General features: G+C 47.8%; 1 protein-coding gene across 3 annotated transcripts in view; it reads left to right on the forward strand.

Annotated features, from left to right (window-relative positions):
• Nucleotides 1-14223, forward strand: part of XYLB (xylulokinase) — a 36320-nt gene extending 22097 nt beyond the window's left edge. For 2 of the 3 annotated variants that reach the window (XM_059664414.1, XM_059664415.1), the window contains 3 exons: nucleotides 864-922; nucleotides 3026-3113; nucleotides 10906-14223. In XM_059664414.1, the coding sequence (XP_059520397.1) occupies nucleotides 864-922; nucleotides 3026-3113; nucleotides 10906-11354 (596 nt within the window). In that variant the 3' untranslated portion in view covers nucleotides 11355-14223. Of the gene's footprint in view, nucleotides 1-863; nucleotides 923-3025; nucleotides 3114-6323; nucleotides 6419-10905 lie in introns of all 3 variants that reach the window. The other variant, XM_059664416.1, reaches the window with a different exon arrangement.
• Nucleotides 14224-17502: the final 3279 nt, after the last annotated feature.

The raw sequence follows: 17502 nt of genomic DNA on the forward strand, positions 1-17502 counted from the left end.
TAGCTACTGGCTACAGATGCTTTATTTAAAGAACCATCGCTCTCTTGATGTTTAGATACTGAAAGACATGCATCCATCTGCACTGGGCTAGCACCATGGTCCCTTTCAGCTTATGTTTCTGTGTATATATTCATTTTGTTGAGGTTGGTTTGTAAAAGCAATAAAACCTTATCTTAGCAAGTTTGGAAAGTAAAGAAAACTACTTAGAATCTCCTCTTCCAGCCCCTTGCACCACCTGGAAGTTCTTCCAGTCTTCTTTATGGGCTTATTTCTATCTTGCTATAGTCCTGCTGGTGTTTCCTTTGTGCATGCAATCCCTGAAGTTTATCAAAACCCTTCTTCATGGTGCTTTCCCTGCAGTCAGGCATAGAGGCTATTTTTGTTTCGTTTTTAATATATTTCTGTTGATTTCAGAGAGGGAGGGAGAGAGAGAGAAACACCAATGATGAGGGAGAATCCATCAGTCAGCATGAGCCCTGACCAGGAATCAAACCGTTCATGGTTCATGGGTCGATGCTCAAGCACTGAGCCACACCGGCCGGGCAGCACACAAGTCTTAAAGAGAATGCTTCTAGATGTTTCTGTTAAGAATGATGTGTGTTGTACATTTTGGACATATGGCCTTCATCCATTTAATTAAGGTCCCTTCTTTCCTGTTTTGTTGAGAGATTTTTAATAAAAGAAAAAGATGATGTTAAGAGGTAGGTGGGCAGCAGCCGCACAAGCCGATTATAGGGGACAGAACCAGCTTAGGGTCTCTCCCCCCATCCTCTGTGATAAGCAAGAACAATGGCCGACACAAGCCCTTTGTGGCTGAAGAACTCCGGGGAAACCGCCAGTCATTTTTTTCTTTCTCCTTGCAGTGCCCAAGACAAAGATTTTGGCCACTGGAGGGGCATCTCACAACAGAGACATACTACAAGTAAGTGTTGAAAGGATCTCTCCCATATCTGTTCATTCTTTTTAAAAAATTGGTTTTTTTTTAATTGATTTCAGATAAGAAGGGAGAGAGAGAGAGAAACATCAATGATAAGAGAGAATCATTGATTGGCTGCCTCTTGCCGCAACCCAGGTATGTGCCCTGACTGGGAATTGAACCGTGACCTCCTGGTTCATAGGTTGACGCTCAACCATCCAGCCACACCGGCCAGGTCCATGTCTGCTACTTCTAAGAGCCAGGCATTCAGCAGGAGGAATGCCTGTTCCCACTCCTTCACTCCCAGGAAGCCAGATCCGCTGCCTTGCAGCTTACACTGTGAGCAGGTTGTCTTAGACTCGGGAAATCCGCTCCCTGTCTCACTCCACTCTCTGATCCCAGCACCGGCCTCTGTAGTCAATGGAAAGTGCCCGTCCCACACGTCAAACCTGACATAGCATGCCAGTGTTCTTGCCTTCCTAAAAGCTTCTGCCTTCCAGTGTAAAGATCTCTGATTTCTCAACCATTCCTCTTGTAATACAGTTGCCGGACTTGGTCACGGTCTTTCTGATCCTCCACGATGCTAGAAATATGTGACCAAAATTGGATCAACCTGCAGATGTCTGACAATCAGGCTGTTACATCTTGGGGCTAAGTATTTTGGGATGTAGCCTGAGGCTGCCTTAGCTGTTTGAATAACTGCATTGACTCTTGACTTGTAATATACCTGCCTTAGGTAAGATTCTCTAGAAGCAGAGTCTGAAATGGGCATTTCCTATAAAGTGATGCGTTGAGAGAGTTCTCCTGGGAGAGGGGGTGGGAGATGCAGGCAGGGCAGAAGGGCAAGCAAGGATGTGCTTTTGGCTGGCGTCGGCTTCAGCTCCATCCCGTGGGGAGATCTGGAACAGGAACTCTACCACAGACTTGTTTTTGTTTTGGGGTAAGCGGGCCAACTGGCCATCCTGGGAAGGTGGAAATAACCTCCTGTGAGAGGCAGCCTCTGTTCAGCAGGGAGTAGTTCTTTTTTTTTCTTTTAAATATATTTTATTGATTTTTTACAGAGGGGAAGGGAGAGGAATAGAGAGTTAGAAACATCGATGAGAGAGAAACATCGATCAGCTGCCTCCTGCACACCCCCTACTGGGGATGTGCCCGCAACCAAGGTACATGCCTTGACTGGAATCGAACCTGGGACCCTTCAGTCCCCAGGTCGATGCTCTATCCACTGAGCCAAACTGGTTAGGACAAGGGAGTAGTTCTTTTAAGGAGGGACAGTTGTTAGCCATTAGTAGCCAATATTCATAGCATCTGGAGAGGGATGCACAGTTGTCCAGTCAGGGGATACATATGGGGTATCAGTGGCATCTACTACAATATCTCTGTTCAATTAAGACCCTCAAGTCTTGCCCTAGCCAGTTTGGCTCAGTGGATTAAGCGTCGGCCCACAGACTGAAGGGTCCTGGGCTCAATTCTGGTCAAGGGCACGTACCTCAATCGCAGGCTCGATCCCAGGGTGCCTGTGGGAGGCAACCAATCGATATGTCTCTCTCACATCAATGTTTCTCTCTCTGTCACTCCCCCTCCCTTCCACTGTCTCTATAAATCAATGGGAAAATGTCCTCTGATGAGGATTAACAACAAAAAAGACCCCCACGTCTTTTCCATGTGAGCTCCTCTTAGCACATGCCCCCCATTCTGTGTGTATGCAATTTATTAGGAGGGCCTAAATGGAAAACTTTGTATTTATTCCTATAAAACATGCCCTTGTTCGTTGGGTTTGGGCTTGTGAATATGAGTCTGATACCCAGCCGTCTCCACCTTGACCATTTGCTAAGCATGCTTCCTAAATCTTCCTCCTTGTCTTTGATGCCATCGTTAGACAGTGCGGGGACAACCTGGAGAGCTGTGGTCCTCCACTCGAGGCTTCCTGTAGGTCATCCGGACCCTTTTATCACGGGCACATGGCCAAGTGCACTTCCTTTAAGGCAGTAGAGGTGTCCTGGGAGGCATCAGAAGATGGATGAGGGAAGAGCCTTGAAAATGTGTGCCAGGCTCCCTTGTTCCCTCTGAGGAGTGACTCTCCACAGTCAGAGCCTCTGTCCTCTCCAGGTGCTTGCGGATGTGTTTGGCGCCCCGGTATATGTCATAGACACCGCCAACTCAGCCTGCGTGGGCTCCGCTTACCGAGCTTTCCACGGTAGGTCGACGGATGGGGGAGAGTGGGTGGGCACTCACTGGGCTGAGGAGGGTGGAAAGGGGAGACTGGGATGTCCCCAATCTTTTGGGACATTGGAGTATGGTCGGCTGTACCTTCATTTTTCTCCCTCCCAGAAGGCGAGAACCAACCCCAATTTTCAGTCCCTTTATCCTCTACGTAAAGAGGGGAAGGAGTGGCAGGGTCCTGAGTGAGGCCTGGTCAGGATCAGGCTCAGCACAGGCTCATTGGGAATGGACGTAGGCCTACTCAGGGCACGAGTGTCTGGGTGTGGACAGCTGGTGGGCAGGAGAGGTGGATGAAGTCCAGAGACTTTTCAGCAAGAGCTGGGCGTTGAGTCAACGGCGAAGGCTCAGGAGCCGGGCACTTCAGGACCTTGGACAGCGCCCTGTGCGTCTCGGCTCTCCTGGAGGCCTCTCTCACTCCCCTGGTAGTAAAGGAATCCCCCCACCTGGGGGCGTTGTGGCAGGAGCAGCCCGTGCCCACAGAGCGTTCTTCCTTCCGTTTGGTCCGTTTTCTCTGCCCCCTGATGGCTCAGGCTGCTCCTCTGGCTGCCCTTGTACCTTAAGGGCTTTGTCTTTTCCCTCTAGAGCAGCGGTTCTCAACCTGTGGGTCGCCTAAGACCATCGGAAAACACGTATATAATTACATATTGTTTTTGTGATGAATCACTATGCTTTAATGATGTTCAATTTGTAACAATGAAAATACATCCTGCCTATCAGATATTTACATGACGATTCATAACAGTAGCAACATTACAGTGATGAAGTAGCAACGAAGATAATTTTATGGTTGGGGGTCACCACAACATGAGGAACTGAATTAAAGGGTCGCGGCATTTGGAAGGTTGAGAACCACTGCTCTAGAGGTTCCGTTCTTCACACGTTTACTTTTAACTTTTTAACACACCTTTAAAATATATAATACATTTATTTTTTTAGAGAGTGGAAGGGAGAGAGAAATAGAAACATCAATGATGAGAGTCATTGACCAGCTGCCTCCTGCACACCCCCTACGAGGGATCAAGCCCGCAACCCAGCTGTGTGCCCTGACCAGGAACTGAACCATGACCTCCTGGTTCACGGGTTGACGCTCAACCACTGAGCCACTCCGGCCAGGCTTAACACACCTTTCAAAACATATATTTCCTACTGACATTGAGGATTAACTCGGGACCATGTCCCCCTCTTAATAATTACCTCTTTTATTCCCTTCCCTCCACACCCCATCCACCTCACAGCACTTCACCCCGGCTCCTGCATCATGATCAGTGGACACTTTATTTCCAGATTGTTATGTTTTCAGTTAAAATTTACATTGTGTTGGGTTTTACTTTGCACTTACCTATGAGTTTTTTTTTTCTTTTTTAACTCGCTGCAGTTTCTCCTTCCAGTCTATGCTAGTTTTTTGTTGAAATATACAACCTAAATACATTTTTAAGAGGGAATTCAGTAGGTGATAATTTTCTGAGGCCTCACATGGCCAGCAAGGGCTTTGCTTTGTCCTCCCAAAGAATGTGACCTTGGCTGGGCAGAGGACTCTAAGTTCAAAATACTTCGCTTCAGGACTTTGAAAACACGTCCACAGTCGTCCAGCCTTCAGTGTTGCCCATGAGAAGCCTGGGTCACCCTCCTCCTCCTCCTCATCCTCCTCCTCCTCCTCCTCCTCCTCCCAAAGCAGGGAAAGAACTCCTTTTTGGGGAGGACTCTGCCGCTCTGCTGCATGTGTTTCTCTCCCATCTTTCCTTTTCTGTGCCGACTTAGTTGCCAAAGGTTATCTGGGGCATCGCCCTACTCTGCCCCCCAAACCTGAGCTAAGACCTAGCACAGAGGTGGGGAATGTCCGCCCCGTGGGCCACATGAGGCCTGTGAAATCATTTGGTCTGGCCTGGCCAAGGCATTAGGGATGAGTTAATTAAATGTTAGACCAAATGTAGCAGGCTAATTTTTAAGTGGATAATTCTGCATGGCCCGCGAGTGATGTTATCAATATCCAAATGGCCCTTGGCAGAGAAAGGGTCCCCACCCCTGTCCTAGCATATCAGTTCCCACCCGAGGTGCCTCAGCCACTTCATCTAGAGACCTCTTCTCCCCGGCTGGGTCCGGGGATGAGTTTCACACGCAGCAGTCCGTGAAGGAGTGGAAAGGGAGCTAGATCTTTTGATGAGTCTCACCGCTGGCCACCGCACCACTCATCCTCTTCGCTCATCCACACAGCTCTGAGCGGGCGTACTCCAGCCCTCGGATAGAAAACCGCCTCACCTCTTCCGTGGGCTCCTTCACTCCTGGTGGGGTTGTTTCCCTGTCAATCCGATGCTACTCCTTAAATTGCCTGCAGACCCCTCACTGTCTCTTGCCCACCTGCGGCAACCTTCCCTCTCTTCCAGCACGGCCACCCGTTTGCTTGGTGAGTATTTATGGAGTGCCTCCTGTATGCAGGTAGTGTGCGAGGTCCCAGGCGCCAGTGGAGACCCAGGCCCTGGCCTCACAGAGCAAGGCAGGGACCGTCATCACACCTGTGGCCGGAGACTGTGAGAAGTGCCCTGAGGGAGCCGATGGTGCTGAGAGGAGGAGGGGTGGGGGAGGGAACCTCCCAAGCCAGTGCGCCGCCGCTTATCCGAGGAGAAAAGAATAAGTCCATGGAGAGAGAAGAACATTCCACCCAGTGAAAAGGCTCTGAGGCAGGAGGGATTGAAAGCCATGGGCTGGCTCGAATGTAGTGAGTGATGGAGGCGATGGGAGGGGTGAGTAACGTGAGGAGGAGGGGCAGGCGGGCCTCCCCTCTGTTAGGTGCCAGGGCTCAGCCGAGGAAGACGGAGGACGGACAGGTCTATCAGTGAGCAAGACAAACCAGGCCCTGCTGAGGAGGCCTGCACTTGAGATTTTTCTCTTCTCTTCTCTCTCTCTCTCTCTCTCTCTCTCTCTCTCTCTCTCTCTCTCTCTATCTCTATCTCTATCTCTATCTCTATTTCTGTGTGTTAATGGTTTTATCAGGGCACGATCATATGACATAAGGATGACCCAGTTGTAAGTATACAACTCAGTGATTTCTAATAAATTTACTGAGGGGTGCAGCCATCGCCCTAATCCCGTTTTAGAGCATTTTGTCGCCCCAGAGAGAAAATGCTATTTCCGGTTAGTGTCCTGGTTTGCAACATACACTGACGTGAACTGAGCTTTCCTTTTCTAGGCCTTGCAGCTGGGACAGGCGTGCCCTTCTCGGAGGTTGTGAAGTTCGCCCCAAGCCCCAGATTAGCTGCTACCCCGAGCCCAGGAGCTGCTCAGGTGAGAGACCATCAGAACTTGCTTATAGCATTTGCACTGTGAAAACCAACCGGGTTCTCCCCTTGCCCTCTCAAAAGGTAAGTTTTTCTTTGTCACCTACATTAAAGTGGATGTGCTCAACAAAAGGGGAAATGCTTTTTTTTTTTTTAATTGTCAAGGAACCAGAGCAAAAGAAGCCGGGTTGTCCACTGAGATTCACAGATACCAGTGACTGCTGATCTTACAGCCTCAGGGGTCAGATAGAGTGCTGGGCACATCTTCATTGTTCCGTGTGCCTCAGGGCAGGCCCTTCCGTTTCACCAGTCACAGAAGCCACAGAAAGACTGTCGCTGAAGCACAAGGCATGCCAGGTGTCTAGCACTCAGATCTGAAGTCTGGATCCTAGACAGCCAGCGTGCAGTCCCTCAGGCCAGGAAATCCCTGTGTATTGGCCCCCACAGTTACAGGTTAGGTTCCCGGGAAAGCAAACTGTCAGATGTTGATTAAGGATGCAGGGACGTAGGAGGGGCTACTCTTGGGACTCTAGTCTGTGGAAGGGAAAGGAGGTGAGCTGCAGGGCAGTCCCAGTGGAGCCCTCAGCCATCCCTACAGGAACTTCTGAAGCTGGGATGACCCTTTAGAGTTTTACCCAGTTGGGGTCTGCCAGGCCTTTATACTCCATGTCAGCCAGTCATTGCATGCAGGCTGCAGGCCATCCCAGGATGGGGTAAGGCAGCCCTCCGTGGCTGAAGCCACCCCCAAAGGGGGCTGTCTGCTGAGGGCTGGGGAGTAAGTTCTCTGTTCCTGAAGGGCAGTCTGGGTGGTCTGCCATAGCATGGGCCCCACCGCTGTCCTGTTTGCAGAAGGTCCTTGCAGTTGAGGGGCAGGGCGGTGCAGGCAGAGAGCTTTATTATTCACGGGGGTCCAGCGGGCAGCGTGAGCTTCATGTTTCCTTCATCCTGAAGTGTCCTGGGGTGATGCGGAGTGGGCCCAGGTGGATACTGTGCCCGCACTGTGTCTGTGTCACAACGGAGGGACCCTGAGCTTAGAAACCTGTAACCTTATAAAGGAGTGGCAAGCAATGCTATCCAACCTTTGCCCCCAAAGGAGACACTATCTTTGTTATCCCAGATGGCAAAAAAATGTTCCCTGTGCCCCCAGAGGGTGACGCTGTCTCTGTCTTCCAAGACTGCTGTATAAACGTCCTTGGAAAGATGGTGGGGAACAAAAGCTGTGACATAGAAACACCACTGAGAATTGTTCCCAGCATAGTTTGGAAGCAGAAGCTCATACTTTCCAGGTGACAGGGTAACCCACACACATAGGTGTACCCAAGATTTTATTTACTACTGGAGGCCCAGTGCACGAAATTCATGTGGGGGGGGGGGGGTGGGAGGGGGTGTCCATCAGCCCGGCCTGTACCCTCTCGAATCTGGGACCGCTGGCTCCTAACTGCTCGCCTGCCTGCCTGCCTGCCTCATCGCCCCTAACCACTCTGCCTGCCTGCCTGCCTCATTGTCCCTAACTGCTCGCCTGCCTGCCTGATCACCCCTAACTGCCTCTGCCTCAGCCTCAGCCTCAGCATTTGCACTGTGAAAACCTACGTTTTCGTCCAGAAGGACGTCCGGAATGATGTCTGGAAGGTCGTTCAGCATATTACGCTTTTGTTATTATAGATTGTGTGCCCTTGTGTTTAAGAGACAGCTCAGTGCAGAAGAAAGATCCTACATTGAGATAAAGGAGCTTTGGGTTCTGAACTTATTCTGCCTCTCCCCACCATCTGACCTTCATGTGACCTTGAGCAACACTCCTCCTCTCTGAACCTCTGTTTCTTCATCTGTGAATCGGGGACGACATCTGTCCTGCCCACTTTTAAGCTGCCAATTGTGAGGCTTAACGAGCAGCCTTGACAATCGTGGCTTTATTATATAACAAGAGGTCTGAAGGTCATTGCCAGTGTTGGTTCAATGGTTCAGCAGTGTTAGGGCTCCGCACCATGATCCCTGAAGTTCTCCAGATCAGCAGTGGACAATGGGAACCTCATGAGAGCCACCTAGGTCATCTAAAAATTTCCAGTAGTCTCATTTTTTAAAAAAGTATAAAGAAAGAAATGACAACTTTTAATAACATTTTATTTAATCTAGTAAGTCCAAAATGTTGTCATTTCAACATGTAATCATTAAGAAGAAGTGCTAATGTGATATTTTGCTCCTTTTTTGTCTGGAGCTTCTGAAATCTGGTGTGTGCTTAGAGCACTAGCTACATCTCAAGTGCGCACAGGCCCAGATGGCTGGTGGCTCCCGTATTGGATCCTGCAGCTCTAGACGCGTCCCAGATGGTGGCGGGGTGTCTGCAGCTGCTCCAAGCACGTGTCCCCCACCACCGCACTCATTGGGCAGAGTCTCTCACACACTTCTCAAGACACCCCTCAACTCCCCAGCAGCCTGCGACTTGGTCACATGGCCAGCCGTGGCTGTAAGAAAGGCTGTTGCAGGGTCTGGCTCTTTCATCCTCTCTAGGATGCCAGGAAGCCGGTAGTTGGGGAAAGCTAAGGAAACAGGTAGTGAATACTTGTGTGCGGCCACGCCCCCGGGCTTGCGCATGGCCAGTCACTAATAGCTCGTGGAACTCTTTACCCCTAAAGCCAAGTGCAACCTCAGAGTCCTTCTCAACACCAGGCTGCAAGCAGTGACAAGTCTCTGACTGTTGGCATAAGTGACGTATTTGCGGGCTGGATTGTAAGTTCCTGGAGAACAGGGTGGCAGCCCGTTTTCTCTCTGCGCCTCAGGAGGGCTGTGCTGTAGTGGAAATTCAAAACGGTAACAGTGTTGAGTATTTTCTCTCTGGGCTTAGCTGAATGTTGCAGTTTCTTTCCTGGAGAGGAAATCTGGGAGTCCTCACGTCCTCTTGTGTTCGCAGACAGAGCTGCTCTAGCTGCTCCAAGAGTAGGTCCTTATTGCACAGTCAGTTACCGAAGTGCTTGACTTTGGAGCTGATGAAGCCAAATGAAGCAGGACTGGGGCTGGCTGGAACTGGTGGGATGTGTGAGTCCCAAGGAAACCGGTCCTTTGGTCTTAAGCGTTGCTTGTCTGTAAGGTAGCGTGCGCTCATATGGAGCGCGCCGTTTCTCAGACCGGGCTTGTGGAGCCAGAGGAGAAAACAGCTTTAAAAAAAAACGAATAAAGGGTAAGATTATGGGGTTTATTTCTTTGTGGTCCTTTTTCCCTGGTTGGTTTTTAGGTTTGGGTTTATTATACAGCATACTGTACACATAATTTTATATATATAGTATAATAATTATATAAGACATATGTATATGTCACATAGTAATCATATATACACACACACACTTAAAATTCTGCATCACCACATAGGTATTTACATTCTTAAAAATGCACATGTTATCTTTAACGACTGCATAATATTATCTCTGGCTAATGAGCCATAATTTACTTGAGCATTTTTCATGTCTTAGAGCAGTTGCTTCTGATTTTTCAAACATTATCATCAACTCTATGTGGGTAAAGGGTTAACGAAACCTTTTTTCTATTCTGTTAGCTTTCTAGCTCTGTTTCCTTTGAGGCTCAATAAACTGGAATGAATACAGTGTGGTGACTTCTCCTGGGCATGTCTCTTGCCTAGGGCGTTGTTGCAAGAGATGCCTCTGTGGATGTGAAGTTTGAAAGCCCGGGTGGTTCTTGCACCGGCTCAGTGTGCATTCCATCTCTTTGCACCTGGGCTATAACCTGGAGGGAAAGGAAGGGAGAAGGCAGGGAGGCTAAGAGACCCTTGTCTGGGCACCTGTGCGAACTGCATGCCCCCTACATGGCCTCCCACTATATGCCCACACAAATTTTATATATGTGTGTGTATTGCATACATATAATTATTATATTACATATACATATGTCTTCAATGTGCCATACATCTGGCCTCACTGTGCCAGCAGCCGTGTTTCCCCAGTGCATACTCTTGAGAGCCAACGTGTGGCCCACGCTAGTCGTCTGAGTCTGAATGTTCCGTGGTGTCTAAGGAGACCTTTGGTGGGCCTGTCACCCTACATTTAGGATTATTTCCTTAGGAGAGCTTTGCAGAAGTAGAATCGCTGGGTCAAACGCTTACGGGCATTTTCAAGCTCCTTGAAACAGGCATCAAGTCAAGTTGATTCCCAAAAGGGTTGCACCAGCAACTTCCACCAGGTGTGCAAGGAGACAGCCATGTCCCGGTCTCTTCACCCGAATTTGTTTTTTAATTTTGTAGATTTGATAACAGAAATCGGCTTCTTGTCATAGTTTGCATTTAAAAAACATTTTAAACTCCAGGTTTGAGAAGCAGTAGCATTTCCTTTTTTTTTTTTTTTTTTTATGGTTTGATGCTTCCTTTCTTTTGCCCGACAAGAAAATTAAATGGCAAGTAAATGGGATGTAAAGATTTTAAATTTTGAGATGCAAAGAGATGGAAGAGGCCCCTCCCCTTTCTCTTCTAAACTGCTCTTTCTGCCCCTGCAGGTCTATGCTGCCCTCCTGCCAAGGTACGCCCAGCTCGAGCAGAGAATCCTGTCCCAGCCCCAGGGGCTCCCGGAGTGAGTCCTGCAGGCCCAGGAGCCTGTAGACCCTGCCGGCTCCCACTCGCTGACCCCACTGGGAGACGTGGCACTGGACAGCCGGGACCCTCTTCCCTGTTCTGGGTGCCTGGCCCCTGGCCCCTGATGTGCTCCAGCCCTGTCCGGGGCCACCTGGAAGCCTGTCTCGCACATCTTCCTGAGCGTCAGCGGGCTGCTTGTGTCCCTGTGTGCTGTGCTCAGGACAGGAGAGCATCCCTTTCCTGTCTTCATTTCAGGAGGCAGGATAACACGGAGCCTGGGATATCTCCAATAAAGACTGAATTTTCCTTTCCTTTTTTTTTAAACTATATTTTTATTGATTTCAGAGAAGAAGGGAGAGGGAGAGAGAGATAGAAACACGAACGATGAGAGAGAATCATTGATTGGCTGCCTCCTGCATGCCCGCTACTGGGGATCGAGCCCACAACCGCAACCTGGGCATATGCCCTGACTGGGAATAGAACTGTGACCTCCTGGTTCATAGGTCGACGCTCAACCACTGAGCCACAGTCAGGTGGGCTGACAATTTCCTTTTCAAAGGCAGAAGTAAATCTAATCCAAGGAACTAAATCAGCAAAATAGGGAAGAGAATGCCATCCCACAAACCCTGACCCCCAGCCCATCTCTTTCTCCAGTCCTGGCTCTCTGGCCACTTGGAAAAATGTCTCAGAACGACCAACTACAAAGTATCCTAGCTAACTATTACACGTTAAAGGTTGAAGGGGGTGGGGTCTCTAAGCCAAAAGACCTAGTTTTTTTTTTTAGAAGAAAAGATCAGGTTGGTATCAGACTTCTCAAAGAGTAAGTAACAGTGGAGCAATATTTTTAAGAAACTCAAACTAAAAATATGAAATAAGTGTTTAATACCAACTAAGCTGCCCAAGTATCAAGGATAATTTTTAAGAAGTTTTATTCATGCAAGAGCTCAGGAAGTAACCCCCTTGGGATTCTCCTAACTGACAAGCTTCATCCAACGAGGAGATGATTGGTGAAACTAAAGCACAAAGACTGGTAATGATCATTGAATATCTTTAATTTGGGATAAAAGACCAAAATGAAAGTGGGGATAAGGGTGGAAGAATAGCATCAAATGGTATATGGTTTGACAAGGTAGAAGTAACACAACTAAGTGAATGAAAAAGGAGAGAGGGAGAGGACCGTACGAAGAGCTCTTCGTTGCAAAGGCAATATGTGTGAGTCAGTATCAGTTAAAGTTGACAGGCCAAATAGTTATATATAGTTATATATAGTGAGCATTATATAAAGACAATAGTGTATGGTATTAAAGGTAATCAGTACGATGAAAATAGGCATCTTCTTCAATGCCCACACACACAATAATACAGGGGACAGAGCACATAGTGAGTCATAAAGATCACACACTAACCAGCAAAGAAAACAGGAAAAAACAGAATTAATAAATGAACAGTATTTTGAGTATTTGAAAAAAATCAAAATAGGTAAACTACTAGGTAATAAAAGGGGGAGAAAGCAGTGACACAAAATAAAAATAGTGAAAAATTAACGTTGAAACAAAAATTTTAATTTTAAGGACTGCTTTGCACAACTCCGCAAATACATTTGAAAACCTAGAAAAAATGGTAAACGCCTAGGAAAATAGGTAATTTACTAAAATGACTCCAGTAGTGACAGAAAGTTCAAGCAGACTAATTTTCATAAAAGAAATGGAAAAGATTATAAAAGAACTACCCTATAAAAAAAGGCACTAGGTTAGATGGGGTCACAGGGGAATTTTACTTCATAGACCAGTTAATCCCTATGCAACAGAATGTATCCCAGAACCCTGGAAAAGAAAAAAGCTCTTCCAGATCATTTTTTTTGAAGCAAATATAACATTGACCTCTATACTAAGTTGCAAACGCCCCAATTCTTCACTTCTCTCTATAGCCATGTATTTTGCTATGGAATTTTGTTACACTCTCTTCTCTGACTGAGCTCATCTCTGCCGGTTTGGACAAGGGGATTTTCACAAGCATGATGTAAGCCAGGGCTTGGAAAGCCCTTATGCAGTTGGGATTGCTCTTGCTCTGCTCTCTGCCTTTTTCATGAAAGTCTCGTGCCTAAGCTAGCCTGACCAAACCCCTCCTGAATCAGCCAGGGGGTGACTGACTGTCCCGACATGTGAGTCCAGATGAGACCTGAAGAAATGCCCAGCAAACGCAATGTACATCACCAGCCTACAGATTCATGAGCTAAATACATACGATTTTAAAGCGTGGAGATTACAGTGATTTATCACACAGCAATAGAAAACTGATATAAAAATTAGTGCCGACACAAAAAGGAAATAAATGTGACCTTGAAACTGGGCTGTGGTGGAGAGAGGAAAAATGGTGAAAAAATCCTTACAGGAGTCTGAAAAAAATGCAAGGTAACTGAGTGCCCAGGTAACGTGGAAGATAGAAAGTTGACCTACTGGACATTTGGGCTTGAGAAAAGAAATTTCTAAGCAGAATGTTGAAAGTGTCAAACTAGCCAGATTCAAAGTAGAATTTAGAGGGGATCTACAGATGCTAGAATGAAGAAAATAACTTTCTCATCTTTGCCCCTTTAAGCCAAAAGAGTTTATCAAATATAAGATATGGCTTCAAAAAAAAATAAATAAATCAAGGACTCAAAGATACTTTGCTGAGCCCTCTGAAAGACTCAAGGCACTGTCTTAGAACCTTTCCAGTGGATTAAAGCGGCTTTCAGGAATCATAAGTTCTTGTCCCACAGCATTCTCTCATACCTAAAGTATCAGGGGTTAAGTTGAGAGAGAGAGAGAGAGAGAGAGAGAGAGAGAGAGAGAGATCTACAATAATTCTGGGTATGGCTTTTGGTGCATAGAGTGAGTTCAAATCAGACACATAAAATCCACAGAACATAAAAGTGATGTCAGTCTAGACAAGAAGGGACCAAATGTAAGAAGATTTGGGCCCCCAACTATCTATGGGCAGGAAGCAGGCTGAGGGTGTTGCTCTAACAGCCTATGTCCCAATGCCCTCTTTAGTGATGCTCAAGGAGGGCAATGCAAAGTGAAAGCTGTGGTGGGCGAAGCCAAGAACCAGGGGGCACAGTGGGTGCCACCTTCAGTGTGGCAGACAAACTCTCATGGCCTGCATGATCCCTGCCTCTGGCAGTCACACCCTGGTGTACTTCCCTCTTGAGTGTGAGCACTACCTGTAACTTGCTTATAATAAATAGGATATGACAAAGGTGATGGATGGTATGTCATTTCTGTAATTCTATCACGTAAGACCATAACGTCCATCTTCCTAGCAGACAGGAGTATTCCGCAGTGGCAGTGGAGATTGTGAGGGGCTCTAGGCAGAAACAACCTTAATGTATCTGAGGACAGAAAGCAGCAGTGCGTCCTGAATGATAATGGTGAGATGGGAGAGGAGAAAGGGTCAATTCTGTAGAGCTTTCTTAGCCATCATAACGGGAAGCCCTAGGAGGATTTTAAGCAAGAAGTAATGTAAGTTCCACTTTTAAAATTGGTATTATTGATTTGGGAGAGAGAAAAACACATCAATTTGTTGTTCCACTTATCCATGCATTTATTGGTTAACTCTTGTATATACCCTGACCAGAGATCGAACCCTCAACTTTGGCATATCAGGATGACACTCTAACCAACTGAGTTACTGGCCAGGGCATGAGTTCCAGTTTTAATAGATCATTCCAGTTTCTGCAAGGAAAATGTCTCATAGCCAGGCAAGAATGGAGACAGGTGACCAGTTATCCATTTCAGTTCACTGCTGTTGCAATGGGCCAGCTGCCAGATGTGGGGTGTTGATGGTATACACTTGTATGTGCTGGTTCGTGGAAGCCAACCTGCTGATGGACAATATGAGAGGAATCAAGAATGACTCACAAAGTTTTGATTTGAGAAATTAGTTAGTTGGTTATGCCATCGAGTTAAATAGGGACAAAGCGGGGGGGGGGGGGTGGACTGATGGGGAAAATGAAGACTTCTGCTTCAGCTAGGTTAAGCTTGGGATGCCCGAGAGGTTGCCAAATAGAGATGGCAAGTAGACAGTTGGATATATGAACTTGGAGTTCCCAGAGACATCAGGATGGAAGACACAGATGTGCTGTCAGCTTGGACCACTAGGAGTTCTTACTGTGATACCCTACCTGGTGTGGAATAGAAAAGAGGAACCAGCCAATCTAATTGTTGGCAAAAGGATTATAGTTGACTAGTGGCCCAGTGCACAAAATTCATGCACATTGAAAGGGAATTAGAGGAAATATTTCAATATTGTTATTTTCCCTTTATAATAGAAGTGTCAGAGATGAAAGAAAATTAGTAAAATGTATATGAAAATAATATACAAATTTATTAATAAATAACAACAGTGTCACATCCCCCAGCGGGCACCAGGTGGGGGACGCAGCCTTACATCCCCCAGCCTCACCGCGCACGAAGCCCCGTCCACCCGCGCCTGCTGCGTACACAGCCTCCTGCTGATTGGTCGTTATGGCGTGAGGGCATCACGACAATTTGCATATTAGCCTTTTATTATATAGGATCGCTTCCAGTAGAGGCAGTGATTTATCTTCCTTAGAAAAGACTTTACAGCAGGTTCTTATATAACAGCATTTTGTTCAGTGTCATTTTGTTAGAATGTTGATAAGAAAAAAAAGTTCGATTCCCAGCAGGGACCACTGTCTGTCTGAAGTTTGCATGTTCTCCCCATGTTTTTGTGAATTTTCTCTGAGTACTCAGGTTTCCTCCCGCACCCCAAAGATGTGCACGTTAGGATGAATTGGGGTCTCTGCATTGTCCCAGTCTGAGTGAGTGTGGAGGTATGTGTGTGGTCCTGAAATGGAAGGGTGTTTGCCCAAGGCTGGTTTCCACCTTGTGCCCTGAGCTGCTGGGATAGGCTCTGGCCATCGGTGACCCTGCACTGAAGCAAGCAGGTAGGAAAATAATCGTACTTGTTTTTTTTAAAATATATTTTATTGATTTTTCACAGAGAGGAAGGGAGAGGGATAGAGAGTTAGAAACATCAATGAGAGAGAAACATTGACCAGCCGCCTCCTGCACACTCCCCACTGGGGATGTGCCCGCAACCAAGGTACATGCCCTTGACTGAGTCCAACTTGGGACCCTTCAGTCTGCAGGCCGACGTTCTATCCACTGAGCCAAACCAGTTAGGGCAATCGTACTTGTTTTTATTAATCTTTCTTAAATGTATGTGTAGCTCACATTATCTCAAATTCTGGTATTAGAACTGTTTTGGGGGAGTCTTTATTTAAAAGCTTTGGTGATGTTTTTGAGACCAGAAATATACCATAGGAACTGAACTCCTGTGTATGTCAACTAGCCTCTGGTAAAACTGGGTCCATTATACCTTGTTTTGCTTTAAATCCTTGTTTCCAAGAACCTTTCTTTGATGGTAAGTGAGGCCTTACTGGATTCAGGAGATGGAGTTGCTGCCCTGTGTCTGTCAGCATAGCCTCCGGTGGGATCACCAACCCCCCAGTACACTGCTCCTTGCTTGGCTGCAGCCCATTCAATCCTGCCTTACAAGCTGTCATTTCCACATAGAACTTTCCGGGACCGGAAGGGACCTTTAGGAACCCAGCAATCTTTCTGGGTAGTGACTCCCAAGTGTGGCCGCAGGTGCTTTGGAACCTGGAGGTGGGGGACCCTCATCCCAACTCCAATAAGGTGATGTACGTGGTGGACTCTGACATCAGATTGTGTCTGAGTAAGGTTTCGGCTGCGTAAAAACCGCCAAGCACGGGAGGGAGTCTCACCGCTTCACTTTATGCGGCAGCAAACAAGATCCGAGAAGTGAAATAACGCCGGCTTCCCCGCACCGCCTCCCTCCCGGCCGCTCTTGCCCCGCTCCTGCCCGAACGAAGGCCGGGACAAGTCAGGAGAAGAGGGAGGACAATTTCTGTATCCAAGGGTCCTCACCCCTTCCCCGAGCTGTGAACGGGCTTTCCCTCTTTAGCCGGGAGCCACGTCGTGACCTCTCCAGCTCCGGTGGAGTGATAAGGAGGGCGGAATCTGAGCTGGGGAACGACCGCCCCAGGGAGGAACCTGGGGGAGGTGCAGAGGGCAGCGAAGCCGGCCTCCGGAGATCTCCAACCGCGGGACCCGAGGCAACTGTGAACGGTTCCCGTGGGGCAGATTGGCGCGCGGGCAGGTGGGGGTGGGGGTGGGGGTGAGAGTGCCGAGGACCCTTGGAGTTAAGGGTCGGGAGGCAAGTCGCAAAGGCCCTTTTGGGTCCGCTGCTGCTCTGCGTGCGGGGCTCCACGCACTCCCTCACTTTGGGGGGTCCAACTCCAGGATCCCCCAGCTGTGCCTTTGTGTGTGTGTGTGTGTGTGTGTGTGTGTGTGTGCGCGCGCGTGGGGGGGGGTGATGGTGGTGGCGGGGGGACCTGGGGTGCAGACGTGGGTGCCCACTCATTTCAAAGAAGACAGCCTTATTCTGCTGATTAGTTCGCACGACTCTCCAATGGTTCACTGTGCCTCTCCTAA

The sequence above is a fragment of the Myotis daubentonii genome, chromosome 14 (assembly GCF_963259705.1).
Source record: "Myotis daubentonii chromosome 14, mMyoDau2.1, whole genome shotgun sequence".
Classification (NCBI taxonomy): Eukaryota; Metazoa; Chordata; class Mammalia; order Chiroptera; family Vespertilionidae; genus Myotis; species Myotis daubentonii.